At 34.1% G+C, this 27,961-nt stretch overlaps 1 protein-coding gene across 1 annotated transcript in view; it reads left to right on the top strand.

The window, feature by feature from the left end:
- Positions 1–27,961, top strand: part of LOC140445779 (uncharacterized) — a 139,368-nt gene that overhangs the window by 91,252 nt on the left and 20,155 nt on the right. Inside the window, exons 3-4 of the mRNA XM_072538117.1 lie at positions 4,705–5,015; positions 16,222–16,434. Of these exons, the coding sequence (XP_072394218.1) occupies positions 4,705–5,015; positions 16,222–16,434 (524 nt within the window). The remainder of the gene's footprint in view (positions 1–4,704; positions 5,016–16,221; positions 16,435–27,961) is intronic.

Below are 27,961 nucleotides of genomic sequence, written 5' to 3'. Positions count from 1 at the left end.
GACTGAAGAGAAATTCTTGAGGAGGCTAAGACCCACACAGGGTTATAAAGCCAGAATGATTATGAATTGTTCCATTGCTTCGCTTGCGTATATCACTTATTTAATATGAGGGTATATTTCCTCTATATCGTTCTTTTCCTTGTAGTTCTTCGTCTAATATTTTCTCTTTTCTGATATGATATTGTGGACTATGTTCGGGGAGACTTAATTCTTTCAATATATTTCATTTCTCCACTTTCCTTGTGTTGTTCTTTTGACTTTTTGTCCATTTTGATGATGAGATGTGATAAAAATATACACTGACCCGCAAAAGTAACCGGACACTAAGTTTATGTTAAGTAGAATAAAAAGTATTAGAAAAGCTTCAATTTTAATGAATTATTTTTATTGTATGTTCACTAACAAACCATAAAATAAAAAAAAAAATATTGACTAATATAACAAGAAATAACAATTTACCATTTTTGTTATACCTAAGTCCTGATTCCAAAATATTTTTCAAATCAAAATCATAAAATATTTCTAAAATATGGATATTAAAATCGGTATTTCCTCCTTAAACTCGAATTATCTCTCGCATCCTTTCTAGCATACACGTGATCAAAGCAGAAATCTAGTTTTGCGATATTTATTCACACTTTTTTATTAGTGCCGTTTCTAACGCTACGAGAGTTTCAAACTCGCCATAATTTGGCCGTAATCAAGTTGTTCCACAAATGCTCTATCGGGTTAAGGTCTGGGCTTCTATGTGGTCAGGCTAGTAACCGAATACCAACATCTGTAAAGTATTGCATTGTTATCCTGGCTATGTGCGGCAAGTATTATCGTGCATTAGGAGAAAATTTTCACTTACAAAATGCATATAAGGTAATACATGTTCTTCTAGACATTCCTGAATGTACCTATCAGCATTAGGGTTATCTGCTATCTGAATTTCACGTGTCCAGTTACCTTTGCGGGCCAGTGTTGTTTGGCATTAACTAGATGATTATTTGAGACATATTCGACTAGTCTAGAGATTAGACATCTTTTGTTTAAATGAATGAATTTTGTTGCATTATAATTTCGCATTCTACACATAGGCTTATTAAAGTTTTTGCTGCTGTCGTTTACTGTGTCTTTCTAATTTTATTCGATTATTTTATCGCTATTTCTTATACCAATTTGGCCGTTAAAGACTCTAATATTTTTTCTGTTTTTTCATAGTTCTGTAAACAACTTTCTATTTTCTTCAAAGAAGTGTTTTTTATTTAAGACTTTGGGAGATATATACTCTTCTTTTCGTGACGTTCAGGTATATTTTATTCTCCATTTTTGATATTCATAATATCGCTCTATTCATAATATGTCTACCTTGCTTTCTTCTTCCATGCGGTGTCCGGTTCAATACTTTCTTTGGTATTCTTTAGACGTGTCCATACCATCTTAGTTGATTTATTCTGATGTCTTCTGTTATATTGTGCTTAACACCCATAATTTCTCGTATTCTTTCGTTTCTAACTCTGTCTAATCTTGATTTTCCAGCCACTCTTCTCCAGAAGTATATCCATCTTTTACCTACTATAAAAAACTCAAATCAGATGGTTCTGTTCACATATTAAGAATCATGCAATCAATTGCATCTCCCCTTTGTCCCCTTTGGAGAGTCGCTAAACTTTTTGCTTGAAGTCGTCTTATGAAATCGATCTACGTATAAAACCAGCGTAATTCTAGTTTGCCAATTTAGATCACCAAATTCGCAGCCAATTTTTTAGGATCAACAACATTTTCAAAAGAATTAAAAATTAAATTTTTAAAATAATAAACTTCTTGCCTGAAAGGGCCGGTCTTTCTACCTCCTGATAAATATTGTACAGATAGTTATCTGAAGGAAAGACATTTATTTATAAGATAAAATGTACCAGCCTTTTCACGTCAAATTATGTTGAGGTTACTTATCGGTAAAATAAATTTAAAATTTATTTCGGAACACACAAATATTTAATTAATTGTCAAAGAAATCACCATAATGTTTTAATATCTCTTTTGATTATACATTTTGTGGTGGCAGGAGTAAATTAAATTATATAAAGAAAAATTTAATAACAAATAAAAAAATAATACATGTTTAATGATTCTTCTCAGGTTTTTCCATAACACTAAAATATTATATAAGTTTAGCTCAAACATCTTCAACTTCAAAAAGTTCAGTAATGTCTTCATTTAGCAATTTATCTTCAAAATTGTCTTTGATTGAAAAATTTTGATTTCTCGCTAGGTTATACTCGTAGAATGTTGCTGTAGATTAGAACGATTGAATAGATAGAATTGAATTGATAGAAACCTTCTCTTCCATATATAAAAAATTATGTTGCATATCTGGTTCTAATATGAAACTCATTATAGAAATTGTATTGTTTAGTGGACTTTTTAAAATTGGCTTTACTTTATAATCGGAATCTCCTTATAAGAACCCATTTCTATTATCTCCATTTAAACTTCTTATCAAGAATACAGAATTATTTATTCCTACCTGGTAGGTAGCTAAAAAACATATCCAAGAAGTATCACGAAATTGTCAGAATTTAAAATCAATATTCCATATATTATATAGAAGATTTATTGAAAGTTTTGAAAGTTTCCTACTACACTCTGGATATTTTGTATACTTACTCTGAGTCTTTTTTGCTACTTATTTTTTTTTTACTATTATTGAATCAATAGCACCAATATCTCTTGAAAAAGGTTAATTAATCCATTTTTTAATTATCAAGATTATGAAAGTATTGAATCCCTAAACTAATTAAATGAAAATATGTATACATCTACTTTTATAATTATTTATTAACAACAAATTAACAAAAATTAAAATGTTCAATTCTGCATCAAATATTATATTTTCGCACAAGTTTATAAACATTAAACATCATACTGATCATACTTTCCGATTTCATTAAATATTTTAATATCCATGTCTCTAACCTACACTAAACAACAATATTTAGGTTATATTTTTGATTTCGCGATAACCTACAACATAATAACGAACCACAATAAACACAATTTATTTTCCAGATAACTTTTTATTCAGTACTTTATTTGGCAAATATATATTTTATATTTTATATTCAGATAATTTTAATTTATTTTATCTATCAGTTTATCTGTTCGGATTTCTTTCCTAGGTGACGCTAGAATTTTAAATCTAAACTAACATAATTTTTAATTATTTTGTATTAAATCGTACCTTAAAAATAATAATATTATTTATTAATTATAGTAATATGTAATTAATATAGTATTATTAATTAAACGTATCGTTTAAAGAACAAAATATGATTGAAATGTCAAATGGTACTTCGTCATATACTGCGGAGTTGTTTGCAATATTACAAGCACTTATCCACATAAAAGAGTCAAAACGGTCCCCGTCTCTCATGATAACCGATTCACTAAGCTCACTTCACACTATCAAACGTTTATATACCAATAATCCAATTACCTCACATATCAAATCAGAAATAGAGATTCTAAATAATAATAAGATCACTGTTGACTTCATGTTTGTTCCATCACATTCAGGTATACAAGGAAATAAAGAAGCAGATGAACTAGCACGCTTAGCATCCTTCAGCCAGGACTCCATTCTTATTAATGAGGTTTCTTCAGATGACTTTAAGTCAGAAATAAAACATAAAGTGGAGTGCATCACAAAATAAACTCAAGGAAATCAAACAATTAGTGAAACCATGGTTCCAACCCACAGCGAATAGACAGGACCAAGTGAGAATGACACGTTTGCGACTAGGACACAGTAACTTTACACATAAACACCTCTTTACGCGAACTGTGCCGCCAATGTGTGAAAATTGTCAAGTAACACTCACCGTGAAGCATATACTAACTCTGTGCAAAACATATGAAGCAGCAAGAAAGAAGCACACTATACCAAATAATATAAAGGAAGCCCTAGGAAAAAACATGAACATTAAAAACACAATAAGTTATCTTAAAGACTCAGGACTGTATCAATTGTAATTTTTTATAACTTTACCTGTATTATATATTTAGGTCGCTAATAACCCTGGTGGTTACAGCGTAAATAAATAAAAAAAAAATGTCAAATGGTAATAGTTCAGATTTCTTTCCTAGATAGCGTCCTTAGTTTACTAGACAAACGGTGTGACTTGTCATCATAGCCTTGCATATATAAATATGTATGTATTTATATCTAAATAGGGCCTTGTTGTTTCCTCATCATATCGCTATTACTCCAATGTTATTAATTTTTTTTTTATTTCAAATCCTATATAAAAGGTATATAATAAAATACCCAAACGGGCTATATCACAATTACATTACAGAACGTTTTCGGAATGTAAATTCCATCATCAGTGTAACAAATTATACATGCTATGAGCCACTAAGATATATGGGTGAAAACCCTTTAAATGTTATTAATTTATAGATATGTTACATTATATATTATAAGTTACCGTTGGAATTGGTAACATAGCGACGTATGGGTCTACATAGGTTACATGGTCCTGAGACAAAGTGTCTTCGAGGACCTGTTGATAACAACTCTTAGTTTCCTAGTGGACTCCAATGCTATTGTTACATGAAAACCTGAAAAAAAAAAACGTTTTTAATGGCAATAAATGATTAAATTAAGCATTTCAGTGATATGATTTGATAATAAACTCAATATTTATTTTGTTTCAGATACATACACAGTAAAGAAAAACCGTTCAAATGCGGGGAGTGCGGCAAAGGTTTCTGCCAGTCGCGTACTTTGGCCGTACACAAAATCTTACACATGGAAGAGTCTCCTCATAAATGTCCCGTGTGTAGCCGTTCCTTCAACCAACGATCAAATTTGAAAACTCATTTGCTTACTCATACTGATCATAAACCTTACGAGTGTAATTCGTGCGGCAAAGTTTTCCGTAGAAACTGTGACCTTAGACGGCACGCACTGACACATGCGGTGGGTGATGTTCCTCCGGATGGAATGGGAGATGGTTATATACCAGGTAAGTGAGAAAACTGTGATTATCTAGTAGGTTATTCTTCTATCCTAGAGCGTTACTCTTTGCCACGGAGTTGAGTTAGTAAAAATAAAACATTATTGCAATTTGATTAACCTAGTCTGAGAGACTTGCACGCCCCTTAGAATCACACTCGGCTGTTACAATTCATTAGAGCGAGGTATATGGTGTTATCAAGAACCACTCCACCGCGCTCCAATGCTCCAGGCCATCCCTTTCCCCCCTATAGCACTCTGATGTGCGATAAGGGATCATTATCACCAAAATGCTTTTCGTGTGGAAGTCCTGGGTACAGGAACTCCAACACGATATCCTAACCCGATCAATGCAGGCTAGCGTGAGGCGCCCTTTTCCAGCTTTCTCTAGTGACGTATGATCGAACTAAAATTGCTTGCTCGGTCCTCGAGTCTCCAATCCGGGCTGCGCCTAGTTCCGCGACTCGGTGCCCGAGGATGTGGGCCCTTCTTGCCCAGGTTTTGGGGTTTTGTTAATTTTTTTGGATGGCTGTCGCCATTTTGTTAATATTTTTAATTTTTTTTTGGTTGCCGAAGCCTTAATTTATGTATTATTATTTTTGAAGGCTGTCCTAAAAATATGCATCAATTATTAAAATTGCCAGTAATGCGTGCTGGGGCTTCTTCTGTTGGTAGAGCTACGACTTATCTAGACTTTATGTGTTTGCCCGGATTTGCTGTTTTGGTCTTTTGTGCTTCCATCGATGGAACGGATCATATCTTATCATCTCTCGCAGGATCGGTCTTGGGTGATTCTCTAATTCTGCAAACCTAATTCTGGCTTTTTCTGCCATTTTATTTATCATCCTTACTATTTGCAAGTCTCCAAACAGAAAGCGATGTGTCCTCAAGCGAGAGATGCATATGTAATTTTTGGAAGTATGATGCTGTTTATCAGTCTCATTTTCTTGTTTATTGTACCTATGCTTGTATCGTACCTTGCTTTTTGTACCTACGAATCCTCTTGTTGCTGCTCTGGCTGTTGCTGTTTTTTGGATGGTGTGTCCACGTGTTGCGTGGATGTTAAGCATTGGTCCATAATGACTCCTAGGTATTTCACTTCTTTTCCATTCGATGGGATTATCTTGCACTAACAGCTATTCCTCTGGGCTTTCTCCCGTCTTTTCAAATATGATTGCTGTGTCTTCTCTGAATTGATTGCTATTTTACATTGGATACACCATTCTTCAATTTTATCCAATGCTGTCTGTAGATTGTTGATCGCTACTTCTAAGTTTCTGTGTTTGGCCGCAATCGCTGTGTCGTCTGCATAAAGGCTGAGTAGTGTTCCTGGTGTTCTTGGAACATCTGCGGGTATGTTGTGTAGAGTAGGAATGACAGGACTGCTCCCTGTGGCACTACAGCCTCCGGAGCTCCGTGTTCGGATAATACTTGTTCTATTCGAACCCTGAAGCTTCGGTGGCTCAAGTAAGAAGAGATCAGTCTCGCCATGGCCTCACTGTATCCGTAGCCTCCCATTTTGTACATTAGGTCTTTATGCCAGACTCTTTCGAAGGCTTTGCTTACATCCAGGAACGCTGCTCCTGTGTACTATTTGTCGTTAAATCCAGCTGTTATGTATTCTGTCAGTCTAATTACTTGTAATTCGCTGGAATGTTTTGCTTTAATCCGAACTGAGCTTCTGGAATTAGTCCTATTTCGTATGTTTCAGCTTGTAGTTTGCTTAGTACCTATTACTCTTTCTACAATCTAGCTGTTTGCTGAAAGTAAGCTTATCGGCCTGTAGCTTTGCGAAACGTGGTATCCTTTCCTAGCTTCGGAATCATGATAACGTGGGCTTCCTTCCATCGATTGATTTGAGAAGAGCCTGAATCTAAGGATTGCGTTCGTTATGTTGGTTAAAAATACTATTGCTTTCACTGGTAGATACTTCAGAGCTCTATTTGAAATTTCATCTAGATCAGGCGCTTTTCTCGGTGAACTATTTTTAATTAGCTCGTTTGAGGAGATGTAGGTGTGATTATCTCCTCTGGTTCTTCGGGCATTTCTTGTTGTCCTTCGACTTCTTCGATGAAGTCTACAGCTTTGTCTTGGTGATAATTTAATGTACACTTTCTCTCGAGAGTCCTCGCCATCACCGCACTTTTTCATCTATGGTGTAGACAATTCCATGCCATACTTCCAACATGGAAGTAGAATGCTCAATTACAAAAAAAATTGGAAAACATAGCCCTGCAGAGCAGAGATGACCGAAAAGACCTACTATATGATGGAAAACGTACATAGGAAATGCTATAATAGATAGAGACAGAGAAGGTGACTGGGAGAATAGACTGCTGTGGATGGCAAAAACGACGAACTCATAATGGGAAAAAGCCGAAGAAGAAGAAGGATCTATAGAAGAGCCACCTATAGAAGAGCCACCTTTGTCTTTGTTGTTTTATGTTTTCTCTCCTCAAACTTATTTGTGGGTTTTTTTTAACACACAAAAGATCATTTTAAATTTTCTTCCATTTATTATCAACATTTGAGTATCAGTTTTGTCATGTTACGTTTTATACTTCATTGATCATAATTTTTTAATTTTTCTAGACTTTGATATAATGATCACGTACAATATTCACGGCGCTGTAGTGTTTTCTTAGTGTCTGTGTTTTATTAGTACCTACCGACTTTCTTTATTTATAGTTATCTTGAAGTTAAATAAATTAATGAAACAATAAATTTCCAATGCATGTAAAATACTGGGAACAGTTTGATATACTACAGTGTAATTGTCAGAAAAACAATGAAATCATTAGCATTGATTACGTACAAACAAAAATGTATATTTAGATATATCAACGTAAGTTGGCAATTAACTTTCAAATGAGACAGTAATTGTTTTTATTTATTTAAAAAATGATTTGTAAAATAAGGAAATACTGTTTTTGAAATCGTAGCAAAGTCTGTGCTAAACAATAAAAATGCTTGGCTTGAAACCCTTACGGCAACGGTATTAATATACTTAAACTAAATATGGCGGAGTTTCCATCTAGAACCCATTCAGAGAAATTCTCTGAGGGTCTGCAACAACTCCTGTGGGGAGTCTTACGTTGCTATGCAGATTATTTGTTAAAACTTTAACATCACATCTTTTTAAGAAAAATGTTTTTTAATTATATACATACCTTTTATAAAGGATTTTAAATAAAATAAATAAAACATATATATATATATATATATATATATATATATATATATATATATATATATATATATATATGTATATATATATATGGCCTGTGTCGTTTTAACTGACAAGAGTTGTCAGTGTTCAAGTCGAGCAAGGAAGCATGCTGCTCTTTAAGTATTAACATCTACAACCATTGTCATCGACCTAGGGTCGCATTATAATTTAAATTAAAATATGTAAACCATATTATTGATGTCTCCACTGCAATTTTAGTGTTAGCTACAAGTACCAAAAGAAGGCACTGAGGATGATCTATAATTTTTTGACGACACTTTTAACAAGTTTTAATCAAATGTTTTTATACCAATATACAAATTTTGAAGTTTTTTTACTTCTGTATAAGTTGTCTAACTATTGCTTAAACGTTTCGGCAATTTTCCATTTTCAATAAGCACTTTTTTTATAAACATTACATTATACAATTATATTTCATGTTTACACTCTTTAGAAGTTTACATGGATTAAAAAATTGATATCTGACATTGACAGATGACATTGGGCAGATATCTTAAAACAGGAGTGTTTCAGGGTCGTATCTTACATCTTAAATATCTTCCATGGTGCATTTAAAAACAACTCAATTTATTAAATTATGATGCATATTGGAAAGATCTTTGATGTCAGTCTTATTATTAATAGAATTTGGATCTTTGTTCTTTTTCCAAAATCCAAAATTCCAAAATAAATGACATCCAGATTTGGCCATACGGCTCACACTCCCTCTAAGGGGACAATTCACTCATCCCAGATACCTACGGTATCAAAAGGATTGAGCTCTGATGGGACTCTTTCCGTATTATCGAGCCCTAGGTGACTTGGTATGTTGGAGTATCTTCCAAAAATTTTCGTACACATCTGGACGTTGAGAGGAGTACAGCTTTCTGCATGGTTTTGTAGAGATGTTCATTCAGACCTAGCTTTATTATGTTTTCTAGGAGGTTCTTCGGAATGACTCAAGTAGTAGAGAGAATAATAGGTATTGTCTGGGTACTTTCCATTCTCCACTGTCTTCGTATTTGAATTTCCAGATCCCTGTACTTGGCGATCTTTTCGTTTTGTTTACCACGAAGATTTTTGTTGTTGGATATCGCCACATCAATTAGTGTTGTTTGTCTCTTTAGTTTATTAACTAGTATGAGATCTGGTCTATTATGTGCCACTGTTTGGTCTGTGAGCACAGTGCGGTCCCAGTATAGCTTGTAGTTATCATTCTCAAGTATACTTTCAGGAACGTATTGATGATATGGGAGATGGTTTGTTTGGAGAAGTCCCACTTTGATGGCTATTTCTTGATGAAGGATCTTTCCTACTGAGTCGTGCCGTTCCTTATATTCAGTTGCAGCAAATGCCTGGCAGCCCTCGGTAAGGTGTTGGATGGTTTCTTGAGCTTGACATCCATATCGGCATTTGTCATTTTGGACCTGAGGGTCTTTGACGATATATTTCAGGTAATTTTTGGTTGGTATAACCTGATCCTGAATGGCGAGTAATGAACCCTCTGTTTCAGGGAACAACTTTCCTGATGTCAGCCAATAGTTCGACGCTTTATTGTCGACATGGTCTTGACTGATCTCATTAGAATGTCGCCCGTGAAGAGGTTTACCCATCCAGGTGCGCATTTTTTCGTCCTTAGTAAGATGGTTTATACGCATTTCTGGTTCCCTCAGTTTGATCGGTATTGTATCATCTACTGCACAAATCGCACGATGTAGAGTAGATGTCTCAGCCTGCACCTGAAAATAAGTTCTTAAATTAGTAATGTGTTTTTCTAGTTGCTCACTTATATCCATAAGTCATCGTCCTCCTAAATACCGCGGTAATGTCGTTCTTTCTACTGCACTTTGAGGATGGTGTTTTTGTGCCTTTGTGAGGTGTGTTAGTACTTTTCGCTGAAGATTTTCTATATCCGTTTTTGTCCACTTAACAATACCAAATGAGTAGCTAAGTGCGGAACATGCATAGGTGTTTAGTGCCTTAAACAAATTTTTATTATTAATTTGTGAACGAAGCAGCTGTTTTACCCTTCGTATAAACTCAGTAGTTATCTCAGTTTTCATTTGCTTATGGTCAATCTTCCGCGCTTGCTTTATTCCGAGGTATTTATACATATCATTTTCACCCATGGCCTCGATGTTCTGGCCGTTTTGCATATCGAATCCACCGGGCTGAACCTTTCCTTATCATTAGATTTAAGACACGGCACTTGTCAAGGCCGAAGTGCATACTAATGTCATTAGAGAAATTTTCCACTGTTTTCAGCATCTGATCCAGGTGTCATCGAGTAGAAGCCAATAGTTTTAAATCATCCATATACAATAGATGATTAAGCTTTGCCACAACAGTAGTGTTATTTTTAATGCTAAAACCTGTGTCAGTTGAGTTCAGTAGCTGGGATAGGGGGTTCATCGCTAGACAAAACCACAGTGGGCTCAACGAGTCTCCTTGAAATAGACCCCGGTTGATTGCAATATTTTCAATTATTATTATTATTATTGCTAGGTATGGTTTGGGTTTGTTTTATTTTGGTATTGGAATTAGATTGATTTCTGATAATATAACTTCTTTTTTTAATTGGATGGTTGTAAAATTCTAGTGGATAAATATATTTTTTTAAAATATCTTTAACTTTTCTCAACTTTGCGGAATGGCACTGTGGGATAGATAGCTTAATTGCTCTGTCAGTAAGACTGAACACAACACTTCTTTTATGGGCTATGGGTGCGTTGGTATTAAAATTTAAATATCTTCGGAACCAAACATCTTTTGTAAACCAGTTAGTTGTTATCATTCAGTTAGTGTTGCTAAATTCTAAATTTAAATCAAGAAAAGTAATTTTGTTGTTTTCTTCTAGTTCATAAATAAATTGAATGTTATTATGAAAATTATTGAACATTTGAAAAGTATGATCGATTTCATGATCCGGAATGCAGAGTAAGCAGTCATCAACATATCGTTTGTATTTGAGCGCAGTAAAAACTGCTTGACCTTCTTAATTGTTGCATTGCATATGTGTGTAGATATAATAATATTTAATGAAATTTATCCAAAAATTTACATTTTACATTCTTTGTACGGTTTAAATGATGTGACTAGTCGTAAAAATTTAATATTATTCTAAGATATTTGCTGATATGAAGATTGCAGGTGTTATAAGAATTTCAATAAGCTTTTTGTGGTTTTAAGTTGACCTTTTCTATCTCTAATTTTGTCTAGATCATCTCTTCAATCGAAACAAGCACCAATGAGGGTATATCCATTCGTGAATTATGTAAAGAATGTGACTCATAAAACTCATGGTCCTTTGATTGTGATCTTCATGTTTTATTGCCCCTGCTTTTAATTGCTATTGGGAAAAACGCTGATTAATATCAGCTAATCAATCAGCTTAATTCCGATCTGGTATATTTTATTAAATAACTAATGCAGAAGATAAATACTTCTTAGTATTTTTTAGTCTATTTAAGTATATTTAATTAATAATGGTCCTTTCTCTATATATGAAAATAAAAATTATATATATATATATATATATATATATATATATATATATATGTATACATATATGTGCACATATGTATATGAAGCAACAAGAAGTCGGGAGATCTCTTTGATAGCGAACTAACCTTTTACTCCGACATGTATCTACAGTTCACCCTTAAAAACACTATCTTATTCGCTCTTTATCTTTATCCCTCATCAGGAACACTCGTGGAAGTTCAAACTGAAATCAAATGCAGTCTAGCATTTTTTCGTTATAATAACAATTGCATGCCTAGTACACTATCAGCGACATCTATATGAAGCAACAAGAAATGTTATTATAGCCGCCAAATACTAAACTGCATTTTATTTTAGTTTGAACTTTCACAAGTGTTCCTGATCAGGAGTTGAATAACTCGAAACACGTGTAGAACAATGGTGGAATTCGAATTGAAATGAAATGCAATTTTTTACTTTCATCTGAACCTCTTCTCTCTACGTAAAGAGTGAAAATGTCAAAGCATGTCGGAATATACGATTACCGATTACTTTTACGATTTTAAGGGTGAAGCCCGGAGGTAAACGTGGTAAACTTTTTTGCATCTTTTTTGAGGTCCCAAAATTAATATTCTCAGCAAAATTCAGCTTGTTCGTAGGAATTTTAGAGGTTTAGTGACATTTTCGTCTCTGACAACTGGAGTAAATATATCTTTTGAATTATTGTTTCACACCAATATTCAAATCTCCTACGGACCTTGTACCGTGATCGACATAAAATTGATGTATTACAGTTTTTAAGACCGTAATATTTTATTTGTTCTACTAGTTATTACAGATCTTTAAAAATTGCCGCTAATATTACTGTGTCATCAGCATATCTAATATTGCTTAGTAAATTCACTTAATCTCTTCTAGATTATTAGTATCTACTAACTTGGGTATTTCAGCAACTCCGGGTAACATAGCACATTTACAACATTTACATTTTTTCTACCAAGTTTTAGATAATATATTACTTTATCTATATATAAACAATAAATATTACTAAAATAATGAGTATTTACTTAAACCTTGAGTTTTCTTTTCATGATGCCGCTATTGACTTTACATAATAAATGAGCGTTAATTATTTTTATGATTTTCAGCTGTTAAGTTGTTTTATTCATTATATTACATCGTGTTACTTTTTGACAAAGTTGTCAATTAGTACTAGTTTACGAATTGTCATTTACAGGTGTAGCTATCAAAGCCAGTAATTGTGTAGTTTTTGTATCTTGATCAATCTAAATTTATTGATTACGCTTTTCTTTATTTTTTATACACTATGATTTCGAATGATTCTTTAAAACATCTGCAAAGATTCAGCTACCTAAAGCATACAAAAAATCCCACCTCCTCGTGACACTAGTAATATAGTTACCGGGAGTAAGAAATTCTCATGTCCGAAGCTCAAACGGGTCCCCAAGCTATCCAACCACTCCGCCCCAATCGCAAGACATAACGTTGTGGTGGCTTACTAGGTTTATTTTGGATGCCCTGAAGTATGGGGCGCCCGAGAGTTACAGCGATGAAGCGCTTAATTTTACGAGTAACTTTAAGCACTTTTCTCCTTTTTTGTTTGTACTATCTTAAAACCTCGTTGAGTTTTCTCCGTATGCCCTGCGAGCAAGCGGCTTTGATCGTAAGCTTTCTATCCAGAGTTGTGTGTGCGGAATGACCATCTGGCGATTTGGCAAAATATTTTTTGCTGAAGGTGTATAGAGTCCTCACATGCTTTATGTATATTTTTTGTATTTTTTGGTATTGTTTTAAGATTTTTTGTGATCTCCATTCATTTACCAGGTCCAATCCAACCCTATTTAGAGATTCTTTTCTACTATGTTATCTAATGATGTTCTCCTTTCTTGTCTTTATTCCGCAGCTTGGTACCGTATCAGTTAATATGTGCCCATGTTTTGTCGCCAATTTCTGCTCATAGCTTGATATATTTCTTAATCTTACGCCTTTTCTTATATTTGCTTCAATATTTTTTATATCCCTGAGAAAAAATCTTTCTGGCACCTAGTCAAGGATGTTAACCGCTTCTCTTATTATATGATTTCGGGTAATTTGAATCTCCTGTTGGTCTTGGTGTTGGAATTGCTGGTAAGATTATTAGTCCAGTCAATGAAGGTAAAATACAGCGTACCTGCATAATTTTCTGAGCCTGCACCGATTTGCACCAAAATTTGGTTCTAGGGGGGGAATGCCACTCCGGTTTTTTGTGAATTACTTAAAAAGTATGTATTTTATCAAAAAAAAATATTATAAATAATGTAGCTTATACGAAAAAAAAAAGAATGGTGGGTTTATGGCCTCTGCAGCCCCAATACAAGCGGAAAAATAGTTTGTTGATTTATCTGATCGACTTATCGGCAGTTAAGTATGGCACTATTAAGCTTTTCCATTTTTGTCTTTTAAGTGTTTTTTGAACTTCCGTCTTGTTTGCATTAAGTTCTTCGTTTGTGATAATCTCTGGTATACATTTTCTTTAGATAGTCAATTTAGGTATCCTTGTTTGTGTTTCGGGTGTAGTCTTCTTCACCTCCGTTTGTTAATCTCGTATAAAGCGACAGATTTCCTTTTATAGAGCAAAAACTCATGCCCCGTATCGTTTACGAAATTTTTCGTTGTCGTTTCATTTTTTATTCTCTTGTAATTGTCCTACGCTTATTATGTCTTGTTTCAAATGTATTTCAGTTAATGAAATACATTTCAGTTTTCTTTTGTTTGAATTTTTCCTTTACTTTTACACAGAAACATCGAGTTTTCGCCATGAAGATAATTCACTTGTATTTATCTTTCTTAGCTGAGTTTAATAAGTTTGGTTGAGTTTTTGGCCAGCTTTTTTCGACTAGATAACTTTATGGGATAGTTTTTTTACTTCTTGAATAAGTGAATATATCACACGGAAATATATTAAACAAAGAATAACCCGTTGGTCAAAATTATTTCCTTAAGCGGCGATACACTCATTCCAACGCTTTTCTAATTTTTCTAAATGCCGCTCGTGTAAAACGATTTATCTTTGCATTCAAAATAGGCTTCAGTTTCGGAGATTACTTCCTCATCGGAGCGATATCACTTGCCACGGAGCATTTTTTTTTTAGATCGGAATAAAGGTGGTAATCTCTGGGGGGCCAGATTTGGACTACAAGATGTGTGACGAAGCAGTTCAAAGCCCAATTCGTGTATTTTATTATCGTTTTCATCTACTTGTGACACGGTGTATTGTTTTGGTAAAACAACAATTTTTTTTTGAACAAATGAGGCCTTTTCTTTGTGGTTTTGGTATAACTATATAGTAATATAGTTGTTGCTGTTAATTGTTTCTCCATGTTTCAAATAGTCAATGAACTCAATTCCTTGCGGGTCCCAAAATACAGAGGCCACAAACTTTCCGACGGTTTGTTGCGTCTTTGGTCGCTTTGGACGGCTTTCTCCGGGTGCTGTCCACTCATATGACTGCCGATTTCATTCCGGAGTGAAGTAAAGGACCCATTTGTTATACCAATGCAAAAACTCCTACTTATTCCCATTAAACATGTCCAAAAAGCGCCGAGATTCATCAATTCGTTGTTGTTTTTGCCCTGGTGTAAGCAAACGCGGCCCCCATTTGGAAACAGCTTTCTTATGCCCAAACGTTCATGTATAATGGTCAAAATTCTACCATTTGATAACTTTAAGAGTGTCAGCTATCTTTTACAACTTCATTTTGCGGTTTTTCATAATAATTTTCAGCATTTTTTCGATGTTTTCTGGAATAATTGCATCATTTGGCCTTCAGAAGCGCTCAGCATCATTGGTGTCGGTACGACCACATTAGAATTTAGCAAATCATTGTTTAATGGTTGTAATCGATGGAGCAGAGTTCTGGTACTACTTGTTGAACCGTTGCTCAGTTTAGACGGTATTTTTTATCATAAAATAATAGTGCTAAATCAACACACGAAATTGCTTGGAATTCGTTGTTTATAAAAATCACACAAATAGCGTCACTTTAAACACTGTAACTCGGTAAATAATAATCCGAATGACGTGAACATTTTGACAGTATACCTTTGAAGGTTAGTACTACCGCAATGTTACGTGGAATATTCATTTAAGTCGCCATTTCATGGTTAGGTCCGGGACTTACTAACCGACGTATTAGATGAGTGCGTACTGATTAATGAATAAAAAATGATGGAATATTTACTTAAGTCACTTAAGTAAGTAAGATGGAGTCACAAATAGAAGTAGACAAATCCAAAAGCAAGATTTTGCAAGACAATTCTTACCTATATGTCTCTTGATTTGTAATTAACATAACGAATTATTGTTAACTGAAGTTTTGAATAGAGAGTTTGAGTTGGGCAATTGTACTTGTACTTAAAAATGAATTTAGACTACTTTTTATTTCTTCGTGTTTATTAAAAGTCTACGCTTCTAACCTATTGCTTACATTATATATGTATTTTAGGACCCGACGACCGAGAAAAGATGTCTCCACGACCAAGAAGTTTATCTGTAGATTCTAGAGACGAGAGGGAAATGCGAGCTTGTTCGCCAGTTCCTGGAATAACTCAGTGCCACGAGCCTTGTTCATCGTCGAGCCCTTACACGATGAGACCGTCCATAGATAGAAGCCATCCTGATACAGACGATGAAGATTTGGATGAAGATCCAGAAATAGGTAAATCCTTTATCTTTAGAACGTACTTAATTAAATTCTTCTGAAATATCTCTGGTTAAGCATTTATTGATAATTATATACAAACGTTTCTGTAAAGGTATTTGCAAAAATGTGCACTCATGTACGACTAATATGCAGCATAGAAAATAACGTTAAATAATATATAGTTTTCATGTAAGGCTATGAATATAGTAGTTATCTTTCGATCTGTATCAATCTAGTGACGAAAATCAGATAATTTAATTTTATTTTCTGAAGAACGATCTTGTAAATAAAAAATAGCAAAACTTTTAAGGTGGCTAAAGAATTTAAATACCTAGAGTCAACCATCACCGATGATAACAAGGTAGAACGGGAAGATGAAATGTAAATAATGGCGGGAATCAGATCTTGTTTGTTACTTCCCACCAATTAATATGCGTAACGAAATCGTTAAATCTGTTGACGAAACTGCAATGGAAGCTGTTGAAGAAATTGATAGTATAAGGAATAGAAATGAATTATAAAGATACTACTAAAGATACTAAATAATAAAGAAATATAAGATCTTGTGGGGATGAAGAAAATGTATAATAAATGGCTAGCAACACCGAACATTTACGATCAGAAGCAGTACAACAGCTTAAACAACGATGTAAAAAACATGAGACATGTAATAAAGCCTGCTATAACGTAGAAAATTTTTTGGTTGGCCCAAGAAGTAAAGAAGCCTGGAAAACCATGAATGAGGGGTAGTAGAACAGACAGAAAAGATCGTAGTAGGTTACCATATCCCCGTGTACGTAGGCAGAATATTATGGAAAAAGGATGACAGAAGATTGAGCAAAATTTCAAAATATTGGCTAAGAAAAACATGATACTTTATGAGAAAAAACCAAATAACGCCAGAAGAACTTAAAAAACACGCCAAAGTTAGAAAAAATGAAAAGGATGGTAAGAATGACCGAGAGCTTAGTATAACGAACTCAACCGGTAAAATGTACTGGAAAAGAATTAAAAGTCTTATTGAAGATTGTTGGGAAGACGTTGAAGATCTTTGAAGAAAAAAACATCCTGAAAAAAAAATAGTGGCTTTCGTACAGTTGGTTCGTGTATAGATGATGTGTTCTGTCCAAAACAAACAACAGAAAAGCTCTTGGAACACAATATGGAGACATATGATATTTATTGATCTTCAAAAGGCATATGGTAGTGTCCTATTAGCCAAGCTATAGCACGTGCTAAAAGACAAGAAAATTCTACAGAATTATATAAATGCTGCGATGGGGTTATACAACGATATGAGGATATGAGTTCCATAAAGATTGGACGAAAAGGGAACAAAAAAAAATAAGGGAGTTAAAGGACTTTGGCAAGGCTGCTGCATTGCGCCTTCGGTCTCATTGCGCCTTTGGTCTCTAAATTTATTTATAGGGGGTTTTAAACGACTGGAAAAGAAAATGTGAACCTATGGGTATTAAAATTGAAGTAATACGACCAAGTAATATTTGCAGAAAATCAAGATGATATCCACTACACAATAAGAAAAATATATGAGGGGTTGATCAATTAATCCATCAAAAACAGAGTATATGGTGGTGGGTGGTGAAACAAGGTGCTTTAAACTAGAAGCCACTCAAACAGTCACTCTGTCTGCAGCAGTTCTGAAGATTTCTATTATTGTTTTTCCCCTCCACTGCTTTATATTTTTCATCTAGGACGTGTGATGTCACCCCGCTCCTCTTTTTCCTTTCCCTTGTATAACCAATCGCATAAGCTCATATTTTTCATTTCTTAGTATGTGACCAAAGTAGCTCATTTTTCTTTCCTTTATAGTATTTAAGTTTTTCCTTTTTTTATCTTTCTTAATGTTTCTGTATTTGTTACGTGTTATGTCTATGATATTTTTCACATTCTTCGATTACACCACATCTCAAAGCATGCAAGTCTTTTTACAGTTGCGTCCGTAATTGTTTAGGCTTCAACTCCATATCATCATCATCATCAGCTATTCTATCCATCGTCGGGTGGTTTATATTGGATGTGTCCATTCATATATGTTTGTTGTTTTTTGCATCCATTCGTGACCAGCCATTCGCCTGATAATACGGGCAGATAATACGTAGCATCTCAATACTCAATTCAGCAATACTTCCACTGTATACGGTACTTTGGAATAGCCACATCACTAGGAACACGAAAATTGAGATATACAAAAGTATCATATAAAGTATTGTTACATTATATAGTTCAGAGCTTTGGATAATGAATAAAAAAAAACGCATCCAAAATAAAAGCTATGGAAATGAATTGTTGGCGTAGGTATTGCCAACTCACTAGAAATAATATAGTAAGGAATACTAAACTCAGAGAGAGCGCATGGGAATAGACGTCGACATCTTCTAAACTATAGAATGCAAAAGGCTGAAATTGTATGGTCATGTCGAAAGGATGGATGATCAACGATGGCCAGTCGGAACAAAAGGAAACGAAGAAGATCGTGGAGACAAGAAGTCGACAACGTGATGGAAGATAGAGATCTACAAGCAAATGACTGAATAGATCGCAAGCGTTGTTATATATTTAGATCTTTCTTTGCAATTTAATATCAAATGTAAAGACCATAATACGAGCAACAGTCACAAATTAACGACTTCCGGGAGAGGAAACGCAAAATCCTTATAGATTAGTTATATATGGCCCTTGGAGAGATAGCATGACAAACGAATGGTGGCGCAGATAAAACGAGTTCGGAAAAAAAAATCTATTGAGATACATAAAGGCCAACAGACTAAGTGTGATCGGACCATAGGATGGTATTATATTATCATCGCCAGGTAAAATAAATGCATTATTTTAAATGCGAGCGTTCACTGTCAGTGCTATGCTCTAGGCGAGGATACCATGCTATGGTCTCCGTAATGAACCCACCCTAAGATATAGGATGAAGGACACCCTGGAAAAAGGTGGAAATATGGAGTCAGACAGTCAGGATCTGGAGAAAGTGAGACAGTGAGAAATAGAGCCACAGAAACAATAAGAGTAGAAAACATGGTCTACTCTTATGAAACAATCGGAGATTTCCGAACATATCCAATGAAAGAACTAATATTTTATAACAGCTTTAGACGTTATGAACGTATTTAGATCCAAGTACCTAACCAAAATTCGCAAGTAGTTTTGACAATTTAGAATAATTATAATAAAATAAACTTGCATCGAGTATCTGAACAGATGCAAGACTGAAGAGCGGTAAATCACCGTATTGACGACTCGTATCATATCTACTACAATATTTCTTAATTTATAAAAAACACAATGTTCAAATGATAAAGAAAAAGTCCGTTACTGCATAAAAATTCAATAATATGTTAAAATTGTTTATTTTAGTCACTAAATGTCGTCACCCGAAGATTATTATTGATGTGTGCACGATGGTAAAATTAGTATTATTAGCCATAATGCTAGGTTTCCGATATTTCAAATTTATATTATTTAATAATTATTAACTGTCAACCATTGAAGTTTACCGATTCAATTATTGCAATATAAATAATTTAGAAGTGTGAGAAATTTATTTCAATAAAGCTATTAACATAAATTTTTATTACGCTTGAACCTTCAGAATTAACCTACTGCCATACTTCGAGCAACAGATACGCATAAATTAAGTGAAAAAAACCTTCCTGGAATAATATGTTTAATTGCATGTCCACGATTTTGACAAGATTACGTTAAACCGTCCAGTAGGGGAGACTGAAGGCAGTTTTCTATAAGAAATACACATTTTTACTGTCAGCAGTTTTGTATGTTTTTTAATTATTATTTTGATTTTTATTTCCGGTGTTCGATGACTCGATAAAGCGTTAACAAATAACGATAACATAGACGATCAGTGGGACAAAATTCAAGAAGCTATTTTATCTCCGACAACAATTTAAAACTTGAAAGGCAAACAGATTTGATGACAAACGAGATACTAAGTGTGGGGATTCAACAAATAATGTACTATTACGAATTAATAGTAATTAAATTAACACGAACTATTCCTTCGATAGCTCTGCCAAGATAAATGAACTTTAACTCATAGGTGCAAATAATTATCAAAATTTAAATGGTTGCAATAAACAATCAAAAAACAATTTAAAGGTTGAGGTAAAACTAGGTGAAGAACTTACCGCTAATTACCATGATTTGCACTACTCTACGAAACAACGAACAAAACCAATTCAATATGAATGCCTCGGTCACTAGCGGTTTGCGTCTTTTCTTCTCAACCACTTACGCTCTTCTCTGGTCTTTAGCGAGATGTATTTCCGAGCCTCAGCGGTCTATTAAGGATCGGATGAATACAGGGGAGGAAAAATGTATTGATTAATTTATACAACCATATTTGAATATAAACACTAAGCCTTATGGAACTGAGGAGAGATTATAAAAATAAAAGTATGAATATTCTCTTTAATATAATAATGGACGAAATAATACAAGCTGTACGTAAAGGCCTTGGTTACAGAATGGGGAACAAAGAAATCCAAATATTATGTTATGCAGACGACGCCACATTAATCGCCGAGACAGAAGACGAGCTCCAAAGATTAACACATATCTTCAATACAACAGCCAAGAAATGCAATATGGTAATATCAGCAGAAAAAACCAAATGTATGAAAACATCTAACCACCCACTACGATGTAAAATCGGAATTGATGGAAAAATAATAAAGCAGGAAGCAAGGTTTAGATATCTGGGAATAGACATAACTAGTTACGGAGATATTGAAGAAGAAGTATGACAACAAAGCTTAAAAGAAATAAAGCGGCGGGATCTCTTAATGACACAATCTGGAAGAACAAACACCTAAGACAAGACACAAAAACAAGAATCTATAAAGCAGCAATTAGACCTATAATAACATAAACGGCGAAGACAAGACCTGACACATCTAAAACGAGACGACTACTAGAAACAACAGAGATGAAAATACTTCGACAAATATCAGGGAAAAGTCTGCTGGATAGGGAGAGAAGCGAAAATATAAGAAGAGCATGCCATATAGAAGACATAAATGGATGGGTGACAAAACGGAAACAGGTGTGGAACAAACACATTAGTAGAATGACAGAGGATAGGATAGTACGAATAGCATGAGATAAGTTACCAAATGGACGAAAAAGTATTGGCAGACCAAGAAAAAGATGGTGCAATAATTTAAACAATTCAGGAGGCTAATATTGAAGAAGAAACAGGCTTTATAGCCTACATACAAGAATGAAGAAGAAGAAGAAGAAGATATGAATAAGTATAGAATAGTAAATAGGGAAACAAAAAACGAGAAGCAAAAATGCCTGGGTGAAAGAACTATGCAAGGAAATTGAGATATATGAAAGGAAATACGATCAATTAGCCGATATTTGTCCATTACTAAACATACTCCACAGTAGATTCAAGGAAGGAGATCTGTTGGCCGAAGGCAGAATTCTTGGTTGAAGAATCTACGTGATTGGTATCAATGCAGATATATTGATTTGTTTGGATCAGCAAATTCAAAAATAAAAATAGATTATGATTGCCAACCTCCGTAGGGAGACGGCACAAGAAGAAACATAGTCCTCCTGTAAACCTTTCGTGGTGATTTATATCATCCGTCCATCTATTTGGTGGACGTCCTCTGATTCAATATGCCTCTTGTCTTGGTGGCTCTTAAAGAATCTATCTAGTCCATCTATCATCGGTTCTTCATACTCTATCTCTGCTGGTAATGCTCAACATTGATCTTGTAGCATTTTCTTTTTCAGAAAGTAGGTCACAAAAATCGATATGGTTCATGTTTTGTTGCGTTTAAAATAGTATACTAGACAACTCTGAGAGATTGTTTGTTTTAGCGGTAAGTTGTTTTCGAAGGGGAACTATTTGCTGCCTCTTTATTCAATCCGATTTCCTCTGTTCTCATTACAGAGAATTTAAAAATATTGGCCGAATTTGGAATAAGATTTGATAAAATGTAGGGTTTTGCTTCTTACTACGCATTAGAAAAACAGGACACTTGGCTACTATGAGAACGTTTATCATTGCGGCAGGGAATTTGTGAACAAGGCACTATTCGTTTAGAGAGCACTCAGAAAGGTTGTGAGCGAAATGCGGCATTGGTTGCCGCCACGCTCCGAGGTCCCAAGTTCTGGACTTCTCGCTGGGGCCGCAGAGAGTACGGTGAGACCTATCTTTCTTAGTATTTCAATTGTCTTTTACTACAAGGTTGGTCATACATTTGGTTTTTGAGATGTTAATGTTAATAATGTTAAGGTTTATTGAAATACCTACATACAAGAACTTCACAATCTATAAAATTATTAATAAGAATTTCAAGGTAATCAAAAAATAATTCAAAATCTGTTTCTGTTAGAAAAAGTGGAATATAAGTATAGTATATGAGAAGAGTGATCTCATGTGAGGAAATATCATTTTTATTCATTCAATGTCAATGAATCTTCTATCTAGTCGCTAGCTTGTTTTCAAGCATCGTGATTTCGTGAAATCTCTTGTACTGTCAGTTTCCATTTGTCTCGATCTTCCGCTTTTTTTTTATTGATTGTGATAGTCTTGTATGGTAGATTTGTAATAAGATCCATGCATCTGGTGGGCTCTTACTCGACATATTTTCCAGTGGGCCACTGTAACTCTTTGCAAACCATTTCTTTTAAAAACGTGCCCGAAGAACTTTATATACTACTATATTTTCAGCTACTATGGTACGTAGTATTCAGTTCAGTTCAGTTCTTTATTTGGATCTATTGGAGGATTGATAAATTAGTTCTTTTCAAAGGCATCTATTTTCTTGTTATCTGTTTGTTTTAATCTCCAAAATTCCAGCCTATAGGAATGATGGCTATAGGAATATAGTGGACACTAGGCTTTTAACTATTCGTAATTTGGTGCTAAGCGTTATACGATGACTTTTCCAGATCTTTGTAAGTTTTGTCTTGGCTTGCTTGGCCAGTGCAATTCTTCTTCTAATTTCTTCACTGCATCCCTCTTGGTTTGTTAACAAAAAGCCGAGATAAGTAAAAATGTTAACAATTTCAATGTTATATATTTTCTTTTTATTTACATTTTTTGACCGACCAACTTTCAAGGTGGTTCTTCTAATTATTCTAGATGCAGTGATAAGGGTGGTATTATTACCGAAGGATATTAATATTGGTGCCATTGGTGGTGATTTCTCCTTCCCAGTTTTCTAAAGTATGTCTTATAATCCATTTGTCGTATATGTTGAAGAGCATGGGACTCATTACGCATTCCTGTCGCACACCCTTGTTGACAGAAAAACACCCAGTGAGTTCACTTTCCACCTTGACCTGGACGGTGTTATTGTTGTACAGAGTTTTTATGAGGTATGTCAAATCACGTCACGCAATCGAACGCTTTGATATACATAGTTAATATAAACGCGTTCAGGATTACTTCGCATGCGCAGTGTAAAAATGAGCGTTCGCGGTGATCAAGTTCTATACTGAGAGGGACTGCTAGTCCAGAATCTTGTTCGCCGGTCCCAGGCTTTTTCTACAATTTGTCTTAAAATCTGTTCTCTAGTGCCTCTTGACAAGTACAAAGTCCGCTTGATTATACGTTGTGGTAATGTGTAATATTTAAGACGCTCTGATATAATCCGCAGCATCACATTGCTGGCATGTGAAGTGAGCGCTATGATGCGATAATTTTCGCGTTTGTCTTTCGTACCTTGCTTGTGGAAGGATGTATATTGATTTAGTCCAGTCCTCAGGCTAGGTTCTATTGCTCCAGATTTTTTCTTTAGGTAACATATTTTATAAAAAATATTAGTGCCTGCATTTACAATCGGCACAAGCCTTTCCGTGACAATGTTGTCAGCTCCAGGTGATTTGAGAGTTTTCAGCTTTCTAAGTGCAGCAGCCACTTTTTCTCTGAATATTGGTGGATCTGGTTCTGGATGTTCAAGTTGCAAATGATTTCATTAAATATTCACATTATTCTTTCCAACGAACTTTGATTTGTATTTTATCTGTTACCAGAGTGCCATCTTTTGTCGCAACAATAAATGAACAAACATTATTAAAATCATTATCGACTGTTCTAAGAGGTGGACTGGATTCGTCAATTTCCCCTATACCCTACACTATTAATATACATTTATTTTATAAAAAATTAAATAAATATAGAGATGTAAGTTGCTTAGGTTTTTCCTCTTAACACTGATTACTTCCGCTTAAACATACAAAGACGTAAAACTAGTTTCAATAAAATATAGTCACGTACAGTATTCTAGGTATTATAAATATATTAAAAACTATGTACAATTGCATAATTAATTACTATATTGATCTTGAATATATGTATAGATTATTGCCAATTAAACATTTTGTAAATAGATTTAATAATGGTATTGGATTTCAAGCGTAATGGGTTTTCAAGGTAATCTACTGTATTTCTAGTAAAATGTGAATTTAAAATGTATTGGAAGCACCAATTTTTACGACTTTCTTTCACAGTTTATCTTTTTAAGCTTTTATTATACTGTCTTTCATTATTTTATCTTTTGTTGTCATTTTTTTGTCATGGTTTGGGTCTTCATTCCCCCATTTTTTCAGTTATGTTTTCATTTGGATCTGAATTGTTTCTTTAGGATCATTAATTTAGAAGAATTACATGACAACAGCGTAATATCCTTAGAAAATTCCGTGAAATACTTCGGTATGTGGTTGTATCAAAAACTTTCCTAGAAAAAGCACATACAACACTTGACGGTAACATGCAACAAAAGACTCAATTTGCTTAAAACCCTACCAAACCGCTACCACCGCAACCAAGACTAGATACCCTATACAATCCACAATGCCGCACTTCGAATCGTCCTCGGAGCTTTTTACACGTCACCCTTAGAAAACTTTTAATCCGAAACTGGAGAACCATCATTGCAGTTTATGCGGACACTTTTTACACTTTCATATGCTTCTTCTGTAGCTAAGGATCATCCACCATTCGAAAATACATTTTCCGAAAATAATCTTGACCGTTTCTCTGTTAGACATCGTACTGGAAAACTTTATTTACACATACATAACATAAATACATATTTGTGATATTTGTATTTCTTTGTAATTCGTATTCGCAATAGGTATAACTAAAGTTTCTCTAATTTATTATCGATTATATTAAAAACTAAGAAAGGCTGTTGTAAGAAGAAGTGGAAACACGAAGCATCGTTTGTGCCTACTTTTCAACATCTAATTCAGTTTTCAGCAATCGCCGCTAGAGGCGCAAGTGTTGCGAAGGGTGTTACAAATACAATAGTGTCTTATAGACTTATTTATTATTAAATTCATTTTATTCATGATTTTATCGTTATTAGACATTCACTTATTGGTTGATTACTGTCGAATATATTTTATGCCGTAAATAAATTATTTCAACCGTATAACATATCGACGTGTGGTCAAAATCAAATTTAAATTTGCCATTAATCTAATTTGGGACAGCTCATTTTGAAGCGGAAATAATTTGTCACATTATTATCTAACTGCCTCATTTATATACCAATGGAATTTCAACTGCAAATTAATTGGTATCAAAAAGTTTGTTATTTGAAAATATCAAATAATTTTTAGTGAACCAAATTACCATTTTCCAGGATCACCTTCTTCTGATTTTAGGGATAGCTAGTTATACAGTCAAATCGAATTGATATTTCATAATTGATTGACGGAATATAAAGTAATTTTAAAACTTTCCTGTAAGCATACAATTGAGACTGGACCAAATTTACATAAGTACCTACCAAGATTAATAAGTAAATCTAAAGTTTTACATGCACACTTTTAATATTATAAAGTGTAACGGAAATGTTAAACACTTCATTTATATTCTGAAAGCTTCTATTAAGATGTTTAAGTTTTGTTAATAAAAATATATGCAAATTAACTATTAACGACAGTCCGATTTTTACAAAATTCTTTGTTCCGACAGAAAAACTTCAAGATCCTCTTACTATTATCATTGTAATTTTCAGGTTTAAATAAAAATCAATAATGGTAAAACACAAACTTTATTTATACTGAAGAAAATAACATAAAAACGAAAATAATCATGAATCTAACCTAACCTAACCTAACCTACAACTGAATCACCTGTTCTCTTAGTCTTTGATGGGCATTCAAGCCACACCAGAAATATTGACATTATCGAGAAGGCTAGGCAGAACCATGTTACAATCATCTCTTTACCGCCTCATTCAACTCATAAGTGGCAGGCCTTAGATAAATCTTTTTTGTCTCCTTTAAAGACTTATTATAGTCAGGAGATCAGGCAATGTTTGTTAATAAACCAACGCCCTCTAACAGCATTTGACGTAATGCAGCTGTTTGGCAAGGCCTACATAAAGTGTCAAACGGCAGAAATAGTCATCAATGGGTTCAAGATAACTGAAATTTTTCTACTGGATAGAAACCAGTTTTCTGATGCCGAGTTCATTGCAGAAGCCCAAAAAGAGATGCCTATTGATCTAGATGATAACGGCTGTACATCTGATGATCCTGTTGAAACTTCTTCGAATTCTTCAAACAATACACTTGATGAGGAAAATTCTGAATCTTCTCACCTAGTGACACATTCTTGTTCATGGATTGCACACAAACAAGCGTCCACCTCAACTCAGTTGGTAGAACCTCCTCCCCTACCTCTGCCATTCCCCTCATCAAGTTCTCTTTCAAATCCTTCTCCAGTTTACACAAGCCCCTTTCAAATCTTGCCTGTGCTCAAACTGATAAAAAAATCATCTGGAAGAGGCCGCAAGCCCAGCAAGTCGGACATAATCACTTGGTCTTCTTATAAAGCAGACTTAGAGGCAGAAATTGCTAAAAAAATTCTGTCAGGAAAAAGAGATCAAACACATAAAGACGCCAAAGGAAAATATAAGAAGACTGGAATAAAAAAAGATGTTAAAGGCTGAAAATAAAGAAAACTTACAGAAAGAGTGTAAAAAGCATAAACCTAGCTGTCAGGTCAAGAGACAATTAAATTTTGACATACACAAAGGATCTTCATCTGAGTAAGAAGATCATCTGTCTCTGAAATCGGTCTCTTCCATCTGATTCGTTGTAGGATCAGGAAAAACACCAAATGAATTGGATGTGACGACGTGCATGTTCTGCAACGAACAATGGTTTAAGTCAATGACGGGTGAAAAGTCACTTGAAAGTCAGATTTGTACACAGTTTGTTAATAAATCTATTTTAAAACAAATAAATTTATACATTTAGTTAACTGTAAATTATTTCTACACCAGTTATAATCCATTAGATTTCTAGGGGGTACGAAATACGAGGAAAAAAAGGGGTCTGAATTTACAAATTACAAATTTTTTTAAGTGTCTATTTTGTAAACTTTTGCAAAAATTAGCAGAGTCACATACCTAATATATATTTTTAGAATATTTCAAACTAAGAAAAGTTATTCCTAGATAATGTCAGTTTAGTTTTTTTCTTAAAATGGAATTCAAACTATTTTCGTATAAAT

Source organism: Diabrotica undecimpunctata, chromosome 7 (genome assembly GCF_040954645.1).
Source record: "Diabrotica undecimpunctata isolate CICGRU chromosome 7, icDiaUnde3, whole genome shotgun sequence".
NCBI lineage: Eukaryota > Metazoa > Arthropoda > Insecta > Coleoptera > Chrysomelidae > Diabrotica > Diabrotica undecimpunctata.
Note: the sequence above shows the minus strand (reverse complement) of the source record. Positions and strands in the feature narration are given on the sequence as shown.